Source organism: Schistocerca americana, chromosome 4 (assembly GCF_021461395.2).
Source record: "Schistocerca americana isolate TAMUIC-IGC-003095 chromosome 4, iqSchAmer2.1, whole genome shotgun sequence".
NCBI classification, from domain to species: domain Eukaryota; kingdom Metazoa; phylum Arthropoda; class Insecta; order Orthoptera; family Acrididae; genus Schistocerca; species Schistocerca americana.
In genome coordinates this window covers 783,501,758-783,525,820 of record NC_060122.1, presented here as the reverse complement: position 1 = coordinate 783,525,820, position 24,063 = coordinate 783,501,758, and the positions used below count along the sequence as shown (strand labels likewise).

The 24,063-nt window shown below is 40.0% G+C and overlaps 1 protein-coding gene across 2 annotated transcripts in view; it reads right to left on the bottom strand.

Moving 5' to 3' along the window:
• Positions 1-24,063, bottom strand: part of LOC124613551 (bromodomain adjacent to zinc finger domain protein 1A) — a 161,424-nt gene that overhangs the window by 84,622 nt on the left and 52,739 nt on the right. For both annotated transcript variants that reach the window (XM_047142263.1, XM_047142264.1), the window contains 6 exons: positions 21,457-21,555; positions 21,154-21,355; positions 20,185-20,300; positions 18,146-18,311; positions 12,624-12,813; positions 11,594-11,803 (listed from right to left, as the gene is read on the bottom strand). In XM_047142263.1, the coding sequence (XP_046998219.1) occupies positions 11,594-11,803; positions 12,624-12,813; positions 18,146-18,311; positions 20,185-20,300; positions 21,154-21,355; positions 21,457-21,555 (983 nt within the window). The remainder of the gene's footprint in view (positions 1-11,593; positions 11,804-12,623; positions 12,814-18,145; positions 18,312-20,184; positions 20,301-21,153; positions 21,356-21,456; positions 21,556-24,063) is intronic.

Here is a 24,063-nt window from a genome sequence, read left to right as displayed (position 1 = left end):
ACTTATTCCCAACCTGAACAAAGTCCTTTTTTTTTGTCACTCTTTTCCTAAAAGACCTTTTCATGGTTGACTTTCGAAGGTAGTTAACCTTGGGTGGAGCAAGCTCAGATTTACAACTACGGTTGTTAACCACACAGGCACAACCCTAGATGTTCAGGGTTTTGGGTTGGCATTTCCTCCTAACCCATTAAGATATGGTTTTCCCACCAGAGTGGTCCAATGAAGGACATAAAATGTAAATAATATCACTCTTTTATGGACATGCAAATAGTCAGCATACTTCACTCTCCTGTGGCCCCAGTCAGGAGACATTTCAAACAGTTCTCCTCACAAAACACACTGCAACTGTGTCAACTGGCAAATTCCTCACGAAAACACAGAACTCACTAGATGGTCTCAGATTTCTTGGAAGCCTCTTCAGTAAACAAATTAGCACTGAACAACTACAATACAGAAACCTACAATGAACAACCACAACAAAGAAACTGACAAGAAATTTCAACAAAGTGACAACTTCAGTGAAGACATACAATACCCTTGAAAGTTTTTTTTTTTTTAAAAAAAGAGAGAGAAAGAAAGAGAGAGAGAGAAGACTTTTTAAAATACAACCTGTCCAACTTAGAAGTGGAAGCTCTCCTTCACAGTGAATATAGTACTACATGGCACTAATCAACAGAAAAAAATCTAACTTTTCTGGATCGGCATTTTGAAAAAAAAAAAAAAATAATAGTAATAATTTTCTGTAAATTATAAAAAAAAATTCAAAGGCGCCAGTAACAGAACTTTGACAGATATGTCCAAAAGGAGGATATCATTGTAATCACAAAGCAATTATCTTTTTCTTTTCTTTCTTAAAAAAACCTCTAATAAAATAATTCGAACTGTTGCAGAGATACAGCATTTTAAAAAATTTCCAGAATTGTCATCTTCAAAATAGTGTTTGCAGCATCATCTTGGGAGGCCTGTATCTTGGAGCAGGAATTTTTTTGTCGAAAACAAAAAAAAGTGTGAAACTTGGATTTAGAACAACACAGCAAACAGAAGATATGTAATCAGTGAGGAGTAGATGTCTGAAACTAATGTCCAAGCAAGAGCACCACAAGGTAGTGCAACAAAACCTTTATCCTACTTTTAATATGTAGAGGGGCTGGCCAGTACTTACCTCAGCTCAGTACAGCCGATAGATACACATAAAACAGAACTGAAAAAAAAGTGTGTTTTTTACTTACTCCTGAATTTTAACATATGCTAAATTCAATAACATCTGAGACTACGAAGGTAACCCCCCCTGCCTGATGTGATACATATTATGCCATATGAATATTTGGTCGTACAAAGGGGATAACAAAAAAGTCAAAATCTGATACATGTATCAAAACAAAAGTTTATTCCGATCGCTGCTGCCAAAAATAGTTTCACAGATGGTCATGCCAATTCTTTCCTTTCAATCATTACATAGACCTTGAAACAGTACATACACTGTGATGCTGAAATCCATTAAAGTATTTTGCTACAGGAAGACTCCACATTAGCTTAACTGACCTGACCACTCCAGTAACAGTTGTTTACTGACGATCTCAAAAGTTACAATGTATCCCATAAAAGTGGAATAGAGTACCAGCAGTTCTAGCATTCAAGAAGGAACTCAAGAATGTGTGCACAACTAGAGGACACAAGCAGAAAATGTGCTCCACACTTTTACAGCAAACTGATATTACTGATAGAATATGACTACTTTTGTTGACACTGATTGCTAAGCTAAAGGAACAGCATGGACACTACAATCATTGTTCACTTTTTGATGTTTTGTTTGCTTTCTTTGTGGGTTCCAAAACCTTTTAGGTGGTAGTATTTATGGTGATACCACATCGGATTGTGAAAAATGTTAAATACAAACTGAACATGAGATAAAAATGTGGATGTGCAGAATAATAAAATATGTAAATGATTGGATTTAGAACAACACAGCAAACAGAAGATATGTAATCAGTGAGGAGTAGATGTCTGAAACTAATGTCCAAGCAAGAGCACCACAAGGTAGTGCAACAAAACCTTTATCCTACTTTTAATATGTAGAGGGGCTGGCCAGTACTTACCTCAGCTCAGTACAGCCGATAGATACACATAAAACAGAACTGAAAATTTACATTCCTAGCTTTCGGAACTTTGTTCCTTCATCAAGGAGGAGAGAGGGGAAAAAAGGGAAGAAGGGAAAGTGGATTCAGTTACTCACAACCCAGGTTATGAAGCAACAGGGAAAGGTAAACAGGGAGGGTAGCAAGGATGGAGGCATGGTTGTCAGAGGGAAGCCAAAGATATTCTACTGTAAGTACTGTGCCAGCTTCAAACCAAAGAGGATGCATACAGAAGTAAAGAGGTATATAGTATAAAGATAAACACAACTATGTAGGATGAAAAGATGCGTGAATGGCTAAAGAGGAAAGGGAAAGAGGAGAAGACTGAAGAGTGAATGGGAGTGAGGTGGTTTAACGTAGGTTCAGTCCAGGGGGATGGCGGGATGAAAGGATGTGTTGGAGTGCAAGTTCCCATCTCCGCAGTTCAGAGGGACTGGTGTTGGGTGGGAGAAGCCAAATGGCACATACGGTGTAGCAGGTTCCTAGGTCCCTAGAATTATGCTGGAGGGCATGCTCCGCTACTGGGTATTGGGCATCTCCTAGGCGGACAGTTCGTCTGTGTCCGTTCATGCGCTCAGCCAGTTTGGTTGTTGTCATGCCGATGTAAAAGGCTGTGCAGTGCAGGCATGTCAGTTGATAAATGACATGTGTGGTTTCACACGTAGCCCTGCCTTGAATTGTGTATGTTTTACCAGTAGCGGGGCTGGAGTAGGTGGTTGTGGGGGGATGCATGGGGCAGGTTTTGCAACGGGGTCGGTTACAGGGGTAGGAACCGCTGGGTAGAGAAGGTAGTCTGGGAATATTGTAGGGTTTAACAAGGATGTTACGGAGGTTAGGGGGGCGACGAAAGGCAACTCTGGGTGGTGTGGGGAGAATTTTGTCAAGGGATGATCTCATTTCAGGGGTTGACTTGAGAAAGTCATATCCCTGGCGGAGTAATTTGTTGATGTTTTCGAGGCCAGGATAATATTGGGTGATAAGGGGGATGCTTCTGTGTGGTCTGGGGGTAGGAACATTGTTGTTGGACGGGGAGGAATGTATTGCTCGGGATATCTGTTTGTGGACAAGGTCTGCAGGATAGTTGCGGGAGAGGAAAGCACTGGTCAGGTTATTGGTGTAGTTGTTGAGGGATTCGTCACTGGAGCAGATACGTTTGCCACGAATACCTAGGCTGTAGGGAAGGGAGCGTTTGATGTGGAAAGGATGGCAGCTATCAAAGTGAAGGTACTGTTGTTTGTTTGTGGGCTTGATATGGACAGAGGTGTGGATGTGAGCTTCAACAAGATGAAGGTCAACATCCAGGAAGGTGGCTTGGGTTTTGGAGAAGGACCAGGTGAAATTCAGATTCGAAAAGGAGTTGAGGTTATGGAGGAAATTAAGGAGTGTTTCTTCACCATGAGTCCAGACCACAAAGATGTCATCTATAAACCTATACCAGGCCAGGGGAAGCAGCTGTTGGGTCTTCAGGAAAGCCTCCTCCATGCGGCCCATGAAGAGGTTGGCATAGGAGGGAGCCATCCTGGTTCCCATGGCCGTTCCCCTGATTTGTTTGTAGGTCTGGCCTTCAAAAGTGAAGTAATTATGGGTGAGGATGAAGTTGGTAAGTGTGATAAGGAACGAGGTTTTTGGAAGATCTTCGGGTGGGCGTTGGGAGAGGTAGTGCTCAAGGGCAGAGAGACCATGGGTGTGTGGGATGTTTGTGTAAAGGGATGTAGCATCTATGGTGACAAGAAAGGTTTCAGGTGGGAGAGGAGTGGGAATGGATTTGAGGCGTTCTAGGAAGTGGTTTGTGTCTTTGATGTAGGATGGGAGTCTGCGGGTGATAGGTTGTAGGTGCTGATCTACCAGAGCTGAGATACGTTCGGTTGGGGATTTGAAGCCTGCTACAATGGGACGGCCAGGATGGTTCTCTTTGTGGATTTTGGGTAATAGGTAGAAGGTAGGGGTACGTGGCTCAGGTGGAGTGAGTAAGTCTATGGAAGCCGTTGTGAGGCCTTGTGAGGGACCTTGGATTTTTAGGATTTTTTGCAGCTCAGTCTGGATGGAGGGAATGGGATCCTGGGTGACAGCTTTGTAGGTTGAGGTGTCAGAGAGTTGACGCAGTCCTTCTGCCACATACTCCACACGGTCAAGTACGACAGTTGTGGAGCCTTTATCCGCCGGGAGGATGACAATGGAGTGGTCTATTTTCAGCTCCTTAATGGCACGGGATTCAGCTGGGGTGATGTTGGGGGTTGTCGGAATGTTCTTCAAGAAGGACTGGGAGGCAACACTGGATGTGAGGAATTCCTGAAATGTCTGCAAGGGATGGTTTTGGGGGAGGGGAGGAGGATCCCTTTGAGAAGGCAGTCGGAACTGTTCTAGACAGGGTTCAACACTGGGTCTAGTACTTGGGGGCTGTGTTTGGGTAGTGAAGTGATATTTCCAGTTGAGGTTCCGGGTGAATGAGAGGAGATCTTTAACCAGGGCAGTGTGGTTGAATTTAGGTGTGGGGCTAAAGGTTAAGCCTTTTGATAGGACAGATGTCTCTGGAGGAGAGAGGGATCTGGATGAGAGGTTTAGGACTGAATTGGGACTGGTGATATGTGGCATTTGACTGTGGTTATAGTTGAGATTTGGTCTGTGTGGGGTATGTGCTGGGATGGGGAGATTGAGTAGGGTGGCTAGGCTAGGTTTGTTGGCTATGAGGGGGGTTTGTTGAAGGTTCTGTTGTGGTTGGTGTTTGTGAGGGATAGGGAGAGGGACCCCACTTCTTAGGTGTTGCACTAGCACTGTGGATAGTTTTTTCAGGTGGTGTGTGGCATGGAACTCAAGTTTGCAGCTGGCTTCTAGGATGATGTTCCTCAGTGTGTTCTCCAAGCAAGGGTTTGAGAGGTGGAGGACTTTGAAGAGAGATAGGAGCTGTTGGGAGTGGTGGTTACATGAAGTAGTGTAGAGATTCAGGACAAGTTGGGTAAGGGCTAAGGATTGAAGGTTCTGGAAGTCCAGGAGAGACTGGTGGAAGGAGGAATTGCACCCGGAGATGGGAACTTTTAAGGTAAGCCCTTTAGGGGTAATTCCAAAGGTTAAGCAGGACTGGAGGAAAAGTATGTGGGATTGCAGTTTGGCTACGGTGAATGCATGTTTCCGGAATGAATGTAAATAATGTGGTATAGGATTAGGGTACATAGTGGGTAACTGGTGGGTAGGGAAATTAAATAACTAAAGTTGAAATAGTAATCATAAGAAGGAGTAAAACACGGAGGGAAGGACGAGAAGGAAAGAAATTGTGTTGGTAATGTTCAATACCAAAGGAAGACCACTAAATAAGAAAAATACGGAAAAAGTTGACCAGACCAAGCAAGTATGTCCAGATCAGGGGAAAAAGAACACACGTAGCTCAAAAACTGAGATAGCGAGTGGCGAAAAAAGATCGCGCATGCCGCAAAAGCGATCGCGCGTGCCGCAAATAGATCGCGCGTGCCGCAAAAAAGATCGCGCGTGCCGCAAAAAAGATCGCGCGTGCCGCAAAAAAGATCGCGCGTGCCGCAAAAAAGATCGCGCGTGCCGCAAAAAAGATCGCGCGTGCCGCAAAAAAGATCGCGCGTGCCGCAAAAAAGATCGCGCGTGCCGCAAAAAAGATCGCGGGTGGGGCAGAAATGTCCCAAAAAATTTTTCTTGTGGCAGAGAAAGATAGCCAATGGCACAAAAATATCGCCAGCAACAAGAAATCGACGTAAATGGATGATACTGGTAGGTGTGGAAGAGATTGTTGGCAGTGATTGTTGGCTGGGAAACAGCGAATAACGAACGTTAAAACTATGGAATGTTGAATAAATAAATCAATAAATAAAAAAGAGAAGAGGACTATAAACGGAACAAGATAATAGGAGGAAGATGAAACTAGCACAGTTGGTGACGAAAATATTTATTTATGTATATATAAAACACTGAAGAAGAGAAAGTGTTAAGATGACAGACGTAAGTGATAGCTAACAAAAGGGACAAAACAATGAAGGATGTGGACCATATAGGTGATCTAAATGATTAATGGAAAATCTCATATAAGATATGAAACAAATACTAACAAAGAGATAGAGGGGCTGGCCAGTACTTACCTCAGCTCAGTACAGCCGATAGATACACATAAAACAGAACTGAAAATTTACATTCCTAGCTTTCGGAACTTTGTTCCTTCATCAGGGAGGAGAGAGGGGAAAAAAACCCAAGCCACCTTCCTGGATGTTGACCTTCATCTTGTTGAAGCTCACATCCACACCTCTGTCCATATCAAACCCACAAACAAACAACAGTACCTTCACTTTGATAGCTGCCATCCTTTCCACATCAAACGCTCCCTTCCCTACAGCCTAGGTATTCGTGGCAAACGTATCTGCTCCAGTGACGAATCCCTCAACAACTACACCAATAACCTGACCAGTGCTTTCCTCTCCCGCAACTATCCTGCAGACCTTGTCCACAAACAGATATCCCGAGCAATACATTCCTCCCCGTCCAACAACAATGTTCCTACCCCCAGACCACACAGAAGCATCCCCCTTATCACCCAATATCATCCTGGCCTCGAAAACATCAACAAATTACTCCGCCAGGGATATGACTTTCTCAAGTCAACCCCTGAAATGAGATCATCCCTTGACAAAATTCTCCCCACACCACCCAGAGTTGCCTTTCGTCGCCCCCCTAACCTCCGTAACATCCTTGTTAAACCCTACAATATTCCCAGACTACCTTCTCTACCCAGCGGTTCCTACCCCTGTAACCGACCCCGTTGCAAAACCTGCCCCATGCATCCCCCCACAACCACCTACTCCAGCCCCGCTACTGGTAAAACATACACAATTCAAGGCAGGGCTACGTGTGAAACCACACATGTCATTTATCAACTGACATGCCTGCACTGCACAGCCTTTTACATCGGCATGACAACAACCAAACTGGCTGAGCGCATGAACGGACACAGACGAACTGTCCGCCTAGGAGATGCCCAATACCCAGTAGCGGAGCATGCCCTCCAGCATAATTCTAGGGACCTAGGAACCTGCTACACCGTATGTGCCGTTTGGCTTCTCCCACCCAACACCAGTCCCTCTGAATTGCGGAGATGGGAACTTGCACTCCAACACATCCTTTCATCCCGCCATCCCCCTGGACTGAACCTACGTTAAACCACCTCACTCCCATTCACTCTTCAGTCTTCTCCTCTTTCCCTTTCCTCTTTAGCCATTCACGCATCTTTTCATCCTACATAGTTGTGTTTATCTTTATACTATATACCTCTTTACTTCTGTATGCATCCTCTTTGGTTTGAAGCTGGCACAGTACTTACAGTAGAATATCTTTGGCTTCCCTCTGACAACCATGCCTCCATCCTTGCTACCCTCCCTGTTTACCTTTCCCTGTTGCTTCATAACCTGGGTTGTGAGTAACTGAATCCACTTTCCCTTCTTCCCTTTTTTCCCCTCTCTCCTCCCTGATGAAGGAACAAAGTTCCGAAAGCTAGGAATGTAAATTTTCAGTTCTGTTTTATGTGTATCTATCGGCTGTACTGAGCTGAGGTAAGTACTGGCCAGCCCCTCTATCTCTTTGTTAGTATTTGTTTCATATCTTATATGAGATTTTCCATTAATCATTTTAATATGTAGCTCATTTAAAGACATACTTGTCTGATTACAAGAGCAAAACATTGCATTACTAGACTCAGTTACAGTATTGAAATGTTTGCAGCAGCCTCAAACAATTGTAAGTGAAACCATCACAAAAATCACAGTGCTTGTAAGAGGTATTCCTACTGATTATTGATAGTGGTTTTACTGTCAATCGTACCTCTTATGCGTAGCTTGTTCTCTAGAATATTCGGAGCGAAGTGTTTCTTCACCTACATTCATCTAAGTTCAACAATGCCAACGCATTACCCATTGTGTACTTTTATGCGAGGCAATAGCAGGTGCATTCAGATTTCACAAGGAATGGTTACTTGCACTCAATCTGCACCAAAATAAATGGACCGTTTACACATGTTGATAAAATATGTGTTTGGAGTTTTCTGCTAAATAGTACGGCAACAGTGAGCAATTAATTTGTTTATTCACACATGGTGACCACAACTGCATGCAGAATCAGTGAAGAAATAATCAAAATCATCATCTTTAGCCACTAGCACCCATTAGTGGGATATATTGTTATTTGGACAATTATTAAGGTGGCCTTGAACTGTTATGTTTCAATATGAAAGTGGAACTAAATTTAACTACCACTGTTAGCATAGCTGGAGACAGCAAAGCACGCAACAGTGTGTGTAGAAATAATGCATTTCTTGACAGTAAAAATAAAAGAAAGTTGTTCTATATGTACTGCATAAAGAATGTGAATGGTGTTTCAGTAAGGGCTTGTGCAAAAGCATTTTGTGATACATATGTTATCTAGGAATTTTTTACCTACTACCTTAGGAGACTTGTGTACACAAACATCTGACATTCTTCATGAAATGCATAATGACATTGATTAGTCTGGTGACAAGTCTCATGATCCACAAACACAAGAAAATTCAGCCTGCAAATCATCATCTTGTGCTGATCAAAGAGGAAAATATGGTAAATGAAAATACAAAAATATTTCCGTTGTACAAGTGCCTTAGCAGGAAGAGATCGGTAAGGAAATATATTTGTTCTGCAAAATCTGTAGCTGAAAGGTTCTGAATATATGGAAATGAAAATGAAAGGAATGGTTTGTAGAGTGTTTTCAAAATAACATTCAATAGAAGTTTAAAGATCCTTCATACTGATACTCTTAAGATGTGTCATGCATGGATATCCAAACAACAGGAATATTCACTTCCATCAAACTCGACCTGAAGATGCTTACAGTGTTCTGAACTAGTATCAAGCTAAATGCCACATGGGGGGGGGGGGGGGGGGGGAATCTGACTTTCATTTAATATCTGTTGATTTGCAGAAAACTCCTCCAACAACCATTATACCTAGCGAAGTTGTCAACTTTGATATTCACATATATAATACTAATATGTACTTCAAAAATTGCATCTTAGCAGTGTGGTTTCAGTTGCCTGAGACAAGTCGTGCATGTGAGTTGTGTTTTGTGTGTGTGTGTTTATTTTTTATTTTTGACAAAGGTCTTACTGGCCAAAAGCTTTATTTGCAGAATCTCTGCTATATGGTGAGTAGCAACTTTCCTTTTCAATATTGTTACATCCCATCCTCGATTTTCCATTGTCTGATCTTGTTTACTTAGATTTCTAAGTGACCCAGAAAACACATGGTAAAACATAAATTTTTATTTGTTTCCAATACCTGCTCAGCACATAACAAGAATAATACCAAGTCCATCAGGTAGAATGTCCTTGTAATGGAAGGAAAGAGATTAGGGAAATGAACTATGTCTTTACTCCAGAGGACTGGTACAAACTGGTAGAGAAGGCTCATGCAAAGAACCTTTTCTGTGTGCAGAGGACGGCCAAGGAAGGTTTTCAAGATTTTCAAGTAGCAACTTCAAATCCAGATGAGAAAATGACGTACATGTCTGGGTAGCATTTTGCAAAATTTGTGTAGGTCGAAGCCAGGATGCTCAGCATCATTCATGTAAAGAAAATTACTATCCATTGGCTTTTTGGAAGGAAGTTTTATTCAAAGTCCTGGACAACCTTGGAAAAACAGAACATCGACAGATGTCAACCCCACTGCAGCTCATTCATACTCATAAAATGTAAAGTGCTTGTATCCTGGTGACAGAAAGATTACTGCTGAGAAACAGAAAGACTTTTATGTACTTGCTGCTTAACATCCCCAAAAACCATCATGACATGTGCCATGCTCTTCAGCCATACACCGAAGGTGCAAATAGCGAGGGGAGGAAGAAGAGGAGTAGGATGATGATGATCCAGATGGCTGGAAGTAAGTATAGTTTTCAATACATATGGCAGCTTAGAGTCAGTGTGACTTCCTCAAACACTACTGGTCAACCTCAAATGTGTGAAGGAATTCACATTGAAGTGAATCTGAACCTAATTTTAAAACAAATAATTGATGAAAAGTGGCCTGTTATAAAAGTAACTCACTTCATAAATTTCATTTTTCACATAAACAGTGGATTTTACTAAACGGTTTTAATTTTCCTATGTTTTACAGACTATAAATAATGGTTTACGGACCAAAAATATTACTTAATTGGCTCAGTTTCACACAATAAAGACAAACACAACACTAAAAAATCTCTCATTCCATCTCTGTGTGGGTTACCTCCCTCTTGCATTCTAACACCCAATTCTTAACAAAAATTTAGCACTCACCTACTTTTGATATGTCTAGGGCATCAGCTATTTGTTACACCCTTCATCATCTATTGCCCAATGCAATATATTATTAATTTTGTCTGTCGTTACGGTTTTGGGACATCCTCACATCAATTATTACTAGAAACATATGGCAACATTCGACTTAAATTGCCTACTTCTTCAACCATTGAAACAATTGGAGTTGACATGTTACACAAACAAGTTAACCAATTTTTGACGAATTCTCTTTGGTAATATCTATTTCAAAAATTAAATCAATAAAATATGAAATATTAGTGACAAAGGAATATAAACACTATTATTTAGTGGTTGTAAGAAACATTTTATGTTACCACTAACATATACCAATATAACAAGAATGAAATTTCATGATACTAGCGCCATATCTATTCAAGGGAAAACAGCTTTTTACTGTACTCCCATTATGCCACTGTGGATATAGGGAATTGTGTGAATACTATTTGTGCCTGATGTCCTGACTGAGGGCTCCCTAGTTCTTGATTGGCTGACGTCTATCAACTTCTGACCACAAGTTTCTTCTGGTGGCTGCTGCCACAATCTAAAAACACAATCCCTGCCTTCACAGTAGCTATTACAAAGTGACTCATTGCGTACTGGAGAAGTAAAGAACCATGTAGCTCAGTATGAAAAAAGCTCAGCTTGCTCCCCCTCCCCACAGTTAGTCATGAAATCAGAAACCTGTGGCTTGATGTGGCTAGTTTGTTAGAAGTTCTTGTGTGGAAACTTGTAATCTGAAATCCCAAAGAAAATGAAGCTTTTCCTAATGAAACGTGCCTACAATTCTATCACTGACACACCAAGTGGTGGCAGGAGCACACACACCAATAATTGATTATTTTTTTGTTATATTAGTTTACAATTCTATCAGCCACATATAAACATGAAATGGAAATTAGATGCAGTACTGATGTATAAAAATGATGGAATATCGAAGATACAGGGAAAATAAAGGTTTACAGGGAAAGAGAAAGAGTCAAATCACCATTATTCACTGCAATCAATAGTAATGAGTATTATTATTACCATAACTTAATTGTTAAGTACTTTGTTGCAATGAAATTTGTATCTCTTGCACTTTTTATTCTAATACTGCAACAGCAGAATGGTGTAAACTGAAGTCACTTACCTTGTCACTACCACTATTTCGCTCCTGTTCAAAAAGTTTGCGCACATAAGAAATGGAGTCATCAGTTTGAGATGCTAGATTAGCATTGTATGGGGTTGGATACGGCAGACAGGATCCAGCAGCACTTGAATCCTGCTCCACAAACAGACCTGGCAACGACGCAAATGCCCAGAAGCGACGATGAGCTCTATCCGTGCCGAGGGGTAGCACCTTTAAAGAAAAATGTTTGCTGTCAATTATTATAAAACCTTTGCTGACCAATATAACTTACCTGTATTGTAAAAGAAACAAAATCAAATTGAAGTGAAGGGTTAATGACAAGAGTATGTTATAATGAACTTTACACACACACACACACACACACACACACACACACACACACACACACCCCAACAACAACAACAACAACAACAACACAGGATTCTGTGATTCAGGGAAATCTCAGACAACCAAAAATCTCTATTTGAGCTCTCATCTTCCCAATTTCCTTGTACTCTATCTTCAGTAGTTTGTGCAACTGAGAAATAAGTATCAAATGGAAACAGTGAGCGAGTCAGAGGACCAAGAGCAATGCTTTGTAAGCTTTTGACATTACACAAATGGAAATGGCATGAGAGCTTTACACTTACTTCTTTCAAATGTTGGAAATATTAATGAAAAGAGCGCAACTAATGAAAGTGCGTTTTAAAAGGTAACAGAATAATTCCAGTCACAAAATTCTGAGACTAAAGTATAAAAAAAAGACATTTGTGTTACACAATTTTTATGCAAACTGTTGTTATTTTTACTGTTTCCTGTTACTCTGATTTAATAAGGAAATCTAGTGACCCCTTTATGGAGAGATGCCCTGCACACACACACACACAGTAACTGAAATTAATGTATTGGATGCATCATTCAGTTCCTGTGAACATCAGTTATTCCACACAAAGAGGAAAACTGATGTGCCAATTCTCAAAACTGCCTCTAGCTCTTCACAGCTATTAAAATATAGTTTTAAATGCTGTCCTATCTTCAATAATTTACTTACCTGATAGATAATAGCAGCAGCGTACAGATTTTTTGCTTTCTTCTCAGCCTCTAATTTTCTCCTTGCCACTTCCTTCTCAGCTTTTATCTTTTGTTGTTCCTTTTCTTCAGGAGTTCGAGTATCAACAATGTCATCATCTATAGGTTGGAGGCCTTTGAGTTTCATGCGAGCTGCTTTCTTTTCTTTTATTCTGAAAATATGGATACATTTTTTGTACAGACTATGTTCCTGAACAATGGCAGTAAAATTATACTAAAATAACGAACGATAAAGAAATATGTGCATCTTCATGTTTTCGCAGCATAAAAACTGTTCCATAAAATTTCGGGCGTGCAGCCACTCAAATTCAGCTTCTTCTAATATTTTGCCTGAATACCATCTAATCATCTTAAGCGTGAGCCAAGGTGACTGACGCTCCAGCACTTGCTCCGTCCTTTTTCACCCGAGTGGTTCAATCCTTGGGTGAAAAGGATGGAGCAAGTGCTGGAGTGTCAGTCACCTCGGCTGACTCTGAAGACGACTGGACGGTATTCAGGCGAAATATTAGAAGAAGAAGAAGCTGAATTTATACAGCTGTACACCCGAAATTTTATGGAACAGATGAAGAAGTAGTTTGCTATCCATGTAAAACATTGTTTCCCTTCCCCCTCCCCATGATAGTGATACAAAAGTTGAATAAAGTGAGTTTTTATGTATCACATGAAAAGGTAGAATTTTATGTGATACATAAAGCTTTTCCTAATGAACTTACAAATCTTTATTACTTCAATTTGCCTGATCATGTTTCTTCTTAATACATTAATGCAACAAAAATTTCCTGCAAAAAATTGGAACAAGTAGAGATAACTACTTGCCATGTAATAGAGGTGTTGGAGCAGTAGGTATGCACATGCTTAGTTCACAAACACCGATTCTTAGTCAGTGCAATTGTGTGCATGGACAGGCTTATGGGGAGAATTGGGCAGTATTTGATAACAGCAGCATATCTGCTCTCTCTCTCTCTCTCTCTCTCTCTCTCTCTCTCTCTCTCTCACACACACACACACACACACACACACACACAAAAATCACCTCTCGTTACCTTCTATCAAAAGTTTTGAGACAGGTAACGTATTAAGGAATGTCTGTGCATATCTGCAAATGTGATAGTCTGAATCAGTCATGATCTGCCTTTGATTTAGATCCTTCAACTGAACATGTCATCCATCACTTGACTGTTCGTAAATTAAAATGTCTGAAAGACAATTTCATTTACCACAATATTTACGAGCTGTCTAAGGCATTTCCTAGTGCACATCACAGCATTATTTTGGAGAAGCATATAGTTTATGCCTTTTGGGGTACAATGAGTATGTGGTTCACTTCATATTTAAACGATAGGAAGCCAAGGAACATATCAGATAACTCATGATTAATTTTCTTCCAAGTGGTTGCAAATAATTACTAGTGTTATGGAGGCTTCAGTTCTGGGACCACTCTCTATGGGGAGGGCGGGGAGGGGGGGGGGAGGAAGAAAGGAAGAAAGAAAGAAAGAAAGAAAGAAAGAAAGAAAGAAAGAAAGGGGGTGAAGAAAAAAATGCCACACTTTTGGGGATGGCACACAACTCCTCATTCAGATTCACGACAAAAATTTATCTAGGAAAATCAGATAACACATGAATGAAAACAAGGAGCTGACAACAGTGTCACATCGTGCAGCACATCAGAATGTACGTAAGAACATGTATCACCCTGCACTGCCGTACCAGCAGTCATAGCTCACTGAGTAGACTACTGGGATATCTAACCCACATCCACCTTAGAGCTAAGGTTCAAATCCTCATCAGGTTCCTTTTTTATTTTTTACACTCCCTTCCCTAGCTCTTGTTATTTATAAGCAGGACATTTTTGTTGCATCACGACAGCCTATAACATAAAACTGCATGCATGTGTCTACTAATTGCACAGTGCACAACCATAGTTGGTCCTGTGGAGTTCATGAAGGGCAGCATCCCGGTGGGGTACACAAACGATGAATGTGTTGATATGCTTTTAAGGCTGGGCACACCATATAACCAAGTTGCTGCTGCTGCTGCTAGTGCGTACACTGCATGGTATCCTCAAAGGCACCATCCCGATAAGAATGTTTTTTATTAGCCTGAAGCAACACCTTTAGAAAATTGGTTAACTTTGTCCATAAGTAAAGAATAAAGGTCGGTCAAACCGAATATGTGATTCTTGAAACTATTCACTAATCACGTCGGCAAAGTACCCATGACATTGCAAAGCAGTTCCAGATTATCTCAAAGACTGGTTGTCGAAGCACTGTACTATGAAGAACTGCATCCATATCATTACAAATAAACTTAACACCAGCGGCCAGAAGACCACATTTGACAAGTACAATTTTGTGAGTGGCTTTTGCACCAAGTGAAGATGAACATTTTACAAATAACATGATACGGACTGATAAATCTAGCATCACTCATGAAAGTATTTTCAACCTGCACAACAGCCATTATTGGTTGGAACACAACCCATATATCACCCGTGAACATGGCTTTTAGGCATGCTCTGCCATAAACCTGTGAGCTGGAATTGTGGGAGGATTACTTTTGGGCCCTTACCTGTTGCGGACACGTTAGATATGACCCTGTATCATGTGTTTCTTTGCAACACTTTACATGATGCATTAGAAAATGTTCCACTTGGTGTTCGGTGACAGCAATGGTTTCAGTATGGTGGTGCACCGCTATACTTTGGAATGAATGTACGTAACAACTCAAAATGAAGAGTTTCCAGGAAAACTGATTGGTCGTGGAGGTCCAGTGTTCTGGTCTCCATGTTCCCCAGACCTTAATCCACCAAGCTTTCATTTGTGGGGACAAACAAAGGAACAAGTCTATAGCATTCCATCCGTGGATGTATATGACCCTAACAGTTCGCGTGCATATCACCTCGGCAAAAGGTGGACGGAGGTTTGTTGCAGAGGATCCAGCAAAGTATAAGCCAGAAAGTGGAGAAACATTAGTGGAGAAGCATTTGCAAATGCAAAGAGGTCGCTTTGAACATCATCTCTAAAGTGAACACTGCTCCTACATGTACATACTGACTCCGTGAAGATAAGCCTGGGCATCAAACATACAGAATGGAATTAATGTGTACAGCATTACATGCAATCTAAAATGGCCTACCTACTGTGTTTTGTTGTAGATCACTAGATACAGACAAAATAACTGTATCCACTATTATTTTGTATTGATCACATAAAACTTCGTAATGCAGATAGCCACAGCCCTTAAACTTCATAATGAGTGAAAGTAAAAACCGCAAGGAAACTGTAATTGGTGATTTCTTAATTGTCACAATCAGCCTCGCTATAGTACACACCTGACCGTCTTCTGTGCTGTACCCTTGCAACCATCACATGTGCTCCACACATTATTCGCCATGATGTCCTGTTTTACTTATTCTGATGACTTCCCTCTTTAAGAGTTTGATTTTTGACTATGAATGTTGTGGGCATCCTGGCGGGCTAATAAGACTGTTTTCACCTGAGGTTGCTGTTTTAAGGCCGCAATAAAGATTGTGACAGTAAAGAAATCTCCATTTATAGCTTTCTTGGCATTCATTACATATTTTCTGCGGGCTCTGCGTCACAGACGAAACAAAGAGGTCATTAGATCTGTAAGAAGTTCATGTTTAAATAAAGGTAATGGTAACAGAAACACAAGATAACACTTTGTGGAGGCGTAAATTGGGTACAATTTGATGCTTCAAGTGGGGGAGACGGGGGGAAGGGGGCGGGGGGGGCGAGTTTGGTGCAAAGACAACTCTAACATTGGCAAGTCTGCATATCCGTTCCCCAACTGCATTGTCTCGTCTCACTGAGATTATGGGACCATTCTGTCACAGCGCAGAATGTGTGTTTCCTGTTCTTGGCCACATTGCATAAGTTACAGCAGCTCCAGAGCCTCATTTTTTAAATCCCATTTCAATTAAACCTATTGGCAGGATTAGGTTTTGTTAGGTAAACTTTTGCCTTGAATTGGGATGAGGAACCAGATGCTGACTGCCAAGTGTGGCATTTCTGCTTAACCCTGTATGAATACTCACGCCCAACAGAGCTGCAACAGTGTAATGACCAACAAGTGATATATCCAAAAGTATTTAATAGATTCTAGGTAAGATATATCATCTTCAATAACAATAGTATGGGGTAAAGAAAATACGTAAAACAGATAATTAAAATTTCCTGGGTGCGCATAATAATTAGAACTTGAATGAAGAAACACATATCTTCTTAAATTCAGCAACATTTTCTCTACATGTAATTACATATTTTGGTTTGAAAGCATAAAAAAATAAGCTCACAATGCGTACTTCCATTCAGTGATGTCATGTGGAACAATTTTCTAGGGTAATTCCACACAGAGAAAGTATTCATTGTACAGAAATATGGTGTCTCTCCTCAGTCTTCACGTACATAACCATTTAAAAAAAATTTGGTATACTAAGAACAGCCTCACACTACATTCACTCTCTTATGAAGTTTGTTGGAGAGAATAGCAAAGTATTTGAAGTCAGTAGCATTCATAAGCATAATGCTAAGAACAAAAATATCCTCCATAATCAAAAAGTGTACCTTACTCTTTCACAGAAAGGAACAAAGTATTCAGCCATGAAAAATTTTCTCTCTACCTCATGAATTACGGGAGTTCGCAGATAATGAAAGTATTAAAAACAAATTGAAATGATATCTACTTGAGAACTACTACTACTACTGAATTTCTAAATATATAGGATTTATGATGTTGGGTTACATTTAATTTTGTTGAAAATTGATCTTAAGACAAAAAGTACAGTTCTATAACTGACCATCCGCAGTTAATGTTTTTGCAGGGGAAATGTGTTTTATTATACGATTTGTGGAACACAGGTGTGGGGGATCACACGGATCTTTTGTTGGTTTGATCCTGGGGCACTAGACATGCTCCTTGTCTCCTCAAATATGTGAACCAATAATCTTTTCAGTTATGAGGGTATCTGTAGCTGAAAATCCAATGTGTAATTCAGTGGAACACAGAGTGTCAACAGTGAAAATACTATACATAAAACATTCTGCGTAAAAATGTTTTTAAGGTAGTTAAAAAACCCACACTTCATTTCACAATGTATACACTACTAACAAAATAATTCATACATCTTTAATGTACGTGTGATGACAAATTGCAGTTTGAAAATAATTTTATACCCAATATTTTACATACAAAGTGTTCAAATTAATCACTAGTCAATTACGGAGAATTAGAAATAAAGGTGAATATTTCACGAAGTCAAAGACTGCCCTACACCTAACAATGGACAATTACCTCTACTTTGCCATCATTAACCACAAGTTAAATGCACATAAAAAAATGAGAACATGTAGCCAACTATGTGCAACATTTCAGAAACTGGAGTATACAATCTTTAGCCTTACTACAGATACTGCTAATATTTTTTGCATCATGACGACAAAGAGATAGTTACTGCAATATTACCTAAGTGCTTGTGCTTCCTTTTCCTTCTTCATATCGGCCAACTGATGACTGCGCAATTCAGCTTTGGCTTGTCGCATTTTTTCACCTCTTTCATCAATAACATCCCGCAAACGAGTGTATGTGAGTATCTGATTTATGAGGCAAGTAAGGATAATGAGCTTATCACCTGCAATAGAAAATCACTGTGTACACACTTTTCTTCACAGCAGGACTTTCTGAATAATGGTTAAAAATACAGTATCACTGACTGAAATTTATATTTACATTATTTCAGAAAAAAGGTTAAACAAAAATGATAAAAATTAGTTTTCAAAACATTACATAAGTAAGGTGAGACAGGTGCGTTAGATATTTACATCATGCAGGAACAAAACATTTTTTCATCAGTAACCCCCCGCCTCCACCACACCAACCCTCCTTTTATTTTTACTTTTTGTAGTTAAGTTCACTACTTTTGAGCAAAACAAGATACTGCTCACAATGTTATTATAGCAAATGTAATGATGACAATGACAACTCTTAACCAGCACGGATAGCTGGGAGTGTTAGCATGCCACTTCTGGGGTTCAGGGAGGTCCCCAACCAAATCTGCCCTTGGGATTAACAATGATGGTTGGTGTGCCAGGCAGACTGGATGTGGCTATTAGGTGGTTTTTCACATACAACTAGTGGTACCATGTCCCTTCTCAGCTGCACGAGTCAGAAGCATTTAGAAAAATGTTTGCACACTTTCACACGGGATAACACAAGACGCAGCCATATGGGGTGCACAAAAACTGTCCTCACGGGGTGAGGTGGGTGGTGGTGACGGTGATGGTGGTGGTGGTGGTGGTGGTGGTGGTGGTGGTGGGGTGGTGTGGAGGGAGGATGGTGGGGAGGGGGATGGTTAAGGCATTCAGTCACCCTCTACCAACTTTACCAAATCCATGAATTAACATATTCATCCCATGAAAATATGGGAAAAAGGCCAGGAAAAAAAAAAAAAAAATATTGATGACAATTCCACAAAGCTAGCACCTGGAGTACAACAAACAAAAGCGTAACAAAATCTGATTAACATATGTGAACTGTAACTGTCGGTCTATCATTTTTATTTGTCACTTTCAGAGAAACTGCACCAAGAAACAGTGAAGCATAGAACACAAAAAACTGTTACTGAGGGAGCAACTAGCTTACACAGAAGGTGCAGGCAAAAAACAGAAATGGCAAGCAAATAATGGTGAACTGTAAGTATATATGTAAAAAAAATTCAATGAAGACATAAATATTTTAGTGAAGTGATAAGAAAAAATGTAAAAGAGAGAAAAAAGGCAGAGGGAACTAATGAAAATGGTGACAAAATTCCAACAAAATTATGGAATGGAAATGGCACGAGTGGAGATGCATAAGGGAAATGTGACAAAAATGGGCCAGAAAACACACCCAATGGAGAAGGCCAGTAAAAATTAAGCTACCAACTGTGGAAAGTAGAGTAAATAACAAAGGTGAAAGGGAGGAGGAAAGGCTAGGTTTCAGTTTCACCTTCATAAAAAAAAAGGCTGTAATATTCCCAAAGCTGTGATATTTCCAGGGTAATTAAACACACATCTACAAAGTCACTACTGTCATTTCTAAGAACAGATTTTTCCACAACAGTTAATATGTCAGATAAGAAATGGGTGTACTTTGGCTAATCCAAACAATTTTGAGATTACAGTCTCTCAAATGACTGTAGAATACATCTGCTAAAGCATAACAGTACTGGAAAGTGAAAGAAATATAAATATACTGTGTTGTGCTCATAGAAATACGTGGAAAACGCACTGTAATTCAATTTCATTACAATGTGACCAATCATCACACCTCATTCTACAAGTAGCCTGATTCTTTGCACTTAATATTTATATTTCAAGATCTTGTGATTCCACTCAGCAAAATCCACAATATTTTTTTGTGTTTGCTGGAACAAATTAATGAAATACGATTGATCTTTCGAAACAAATATAACTTGAATTTTAAAACTTTGCTACTAAATTATAAATTTTAAAATTTATAATTACCTATTGACAATTCACAAACACTGGTGACACTCAAAGCACGAAGTATGTGCGGATGATTGATTCTCAAGCAAAGTCCAGGATCATCAAAGCTGGTATACCCTCCACGTTGCTGATACCTTTATTAAAATCAGGGAAATATGGAATTAATTCTCTTTCATAGTAAAAGTACTACATCACAACTAAGATCTACTGTTTTCAATGTATCTTATTTCTATTTTCACTGCCAACTGAAGTCTGTAGATGACACACTGCTTTTTCTTCTGCTCTACCAGCAGTCTCTTTAAGTATTTCATACACTTTATTTCTTGTGTGATCAGCACACAAATCTATACCTGTAAATAGTTTACAAACAATCCATAGCATCAAGTTAAATTTTCTGTGTCAACAACATACACTAACTTACAATGATCAAGGTTTGCTATGACTACATACTAGATTATAGCAAAAGACCAGTTTTTGTCCACCACCCCCCAACCCCTGCCTGGTCCCCCAATGAAATCCTGACAACATAATATCTTAATACACACTCATCATAAAAAGGATTAAATCTAAAAAAAGTCACAGACTTTTTATGAGTATAGGTTCAGCATATGATACTTCAACAATTATGAATGCACATCTGATGAACAGACAATTGATTTAGTTGACTGTATAAACCTTGGTTATATCATACAATTACAAATGTGTTGGTTATTAAGTCACGAGACATGACCAGTGTAAACTGGTGCTTAGCCAGGCTGGATGTTATTAATTAGCAGCAACATTGCAGACAACTTTAAAACAAGTGGATGTAGAAAACAGGGGCTGAATTATTAGTGTCTACTGGTATTTATTGACAGCTATTAGACACTTAACAGGGTTTTTTATGGTAGTTTGGTTGATGTCAACTGTGATTAGATGGCAGTATAGGACATCAAAAATTTCACACACTAAATATGAGCAAGAAAACTCAAAGACTGTTTTTAGTACCTCCACTTTGTGCTAGTCTCAGCAGAACGCCCTCCCGAAGACAGTAAGTGCAAACGTAACACTTCTGTGAGGGTAACAGCATCTAAAGTAAGTTTGGACAATGGCACTCCTTGATAAAGCTGACTCCAGCCAGCTGCCACCGTAGCTAGTTTCACAGCCTCACCAGCAGTTACATCACCATGTTCATCAATGTCTAATTCAGCTTCAAAAGGAAACAGACAATGAATAACAATTGTAACGTTGATAGTTTCTATTATTCAACAAATGAACACTTTCAATATTTATCTTTAGATCCATAAATACCTGTGGTTGGAGTATCTGTAGCTAAAATTTCATCATCTTCCTCTTCCTGCATATCAAACAGTGTTGACAGAAGTAACTGGAAAATATCACTCAGTGGACCTTAAAGTGAAAAGAAAATATGTATCAATCACTCAGAAATCAACATGTTGCAAAGGTCTTAAGAAATTTGGTACTATTCACCTAACCAGATTTTTTTAGGTACAAAGATGTCTATTCTATTTTAATAATTTGAACAGAAAGACACAGTTATTTTTAATCTCACATGAGCCCCACAACAGCGTGAAAGATGTTCGAGCACAGAATTGTCATATTACTAGTTTTCCCATGACACTCTATGATAAAACCAATTTCAAGCTGTGGAAAGTCAAACTCAGTTCAATGATTGTCAGATAGAGGGCAACTCCAGAATATTTGTGGGCATTCATCTCTTTCATATAACAAGAGTTCTTGTACAGATTTGTTATTGCCCAGTAAATGGCATCATGGTGGCTTTGATACACCTACTGCTACTGCTGCACAGCCAGTTTGAAAATCTCTCAGCTGCTGTGAACATCCCTATTCTATTTCAGTAATTTGAGCAGAAGTTGTATCCTAGACTTATCATGTATGTGAAAGATTCCAAAGTTTAAATACGAATAACACATTTTACTTCTCTGAAAGCTCATCCTTACTTAATTAACACTCTGACAACTATTGATGAGTTAATTTATCATGGTCCACCGCTCCCCAGCTGTCGTTGACAATATTAAGTGTGGCATCTGGGTTTTCTTTCAGCACTACTGACGAGTTAACCTGGCCTCCTTGCTAACAACTGAGCACTAATGACAAGTACAGATGCACCATCACCGAGGCACTTGGGTGCTGCTGTTGAGTTTTAAGCATACAGCAAAATTTCTGCACCATATCCCACTAGCTTTTCACAGTTCTGGCCACAAGGTTGTGTTGGAGATACTTTGGCTGTCATGATCTCTTTGATGTATCAGACATTGCTTTAGGTTAGCATCTGACATTGCTTTAGGTCAAATTATCCGTCAGGATTCATACCATTGTATTTTTCCCCATCCTCTATTCGACATAGAAAACCTCAATGTATCATTGTTTCTATGAGCAAAATATCTTTGATATGATTCTTCAGTTTCTCCCAGCATATTTGTTGGCTGAGCAGTCCACGGGTGATGTGCCAGTTCACACTGTTCAACGAGCACAATACTTCGGCAATCAAATATGTCCTCATATCAGGTGCATTGATGAACTGAGTTCCTGGGGGTCACATGGCCAACTTATACCCCTCCCACTGTGAGCCACTTCCTCTGCTGTCTGCACGTGAGAGCATGTCAGCAGCTGCAGATGTGAGGCATCAGCATCTGTGGTAGTGTGGGCGTGGTTACTCTGTCTGCTCTGACCATCAAATTGTCACGTTTTCTGAGTGTCACCCTAATTAGACCAAGGGCTGGTTCCCAAACACTGCTGAGATTATAGTCACAGTACAAATTTTAATGGCCTCTCCTAGATGATGTGCCAGTATTTTGAAGTCTATGCTAAAATTGTGGCCAGTCTTACTCCATCACGATTCTCAGACAAACCGTGCTTCTCGACTACTGACTTTTTGGGATACATCAGTCGAGTGTGCTGCTGGGATTCCCCGCATAAATCTTCAATGGTATACACTGTTTGTCCAATACACATTTTCCCAAATTAGCATGGATTCTGATATAGCCCGGCCTTCCACAAACTGAGGCAATCTTTAACACTTCCCAATAACAACTCTGTTTTATTGGGCAGGCAAAATATTTTCTTTTTTGTAGTACGCATTTAATTTTTCCCCAATTGTGTGCTACTGTGGCGGAGTGGCTTAGTGCGCACCTAATCTGCCAGCCCGTAACCATTTTTTCCAAACATACCTCACAGGTGTTCCAGTTCCCAAGAAAGACTCTTCAGATCTGAGATGCTGCATGCCCTTTATATGGGACATTTTAGAACCCCATTTCTCTGTGTAGGGTGATAGCAGCTATCCAAATGCAAATACAGGTCAGCACGCATTTTCTTTCAATACACACTGCAGCCCCGGCTGCCATCAGCTCTCTTCTTGACATCCAAGAGTGGTAGTCTTCCTTCTGCTTCTCCATAGTGAATTTGATGTTGGGATTTATGGAGTCAGATGTGCAAGGAATTTGAGGAGTTTGTTATTCCCATGGAGCCAAACGAAGAAAGTGTCATTCATGTAATGCAACAAACAGGTGGGTTTCTATTAGGATGATGTCAGGTCATCTCCCCCTAAGTACTCCATATACAAATTTCAACCACAGGAGAGAGTGGGATGCCCACTGTAACTCCCTTCATATGTTCATAGTATTTTCCATTAAACAGAAAATAAGGCGAGGTCAGACAGTCTCAGGAATGACAGTGGTCCTCCCGTCAAATTTCTGAGAGTTGAGTTCTAGTGACACTCTTGGAGGCATCCTGCAGAATAACGGAATGACATCAAAATTCACCAGGATACTGAGTCCGTCCTGAAGAAGCTGAGGTGGATCACAAGATTTGCACACGTTTTGTGTTTTATCACTTTAATTTTGTGGGTCACACTTTCTTCAAGAAACAATTAGCACC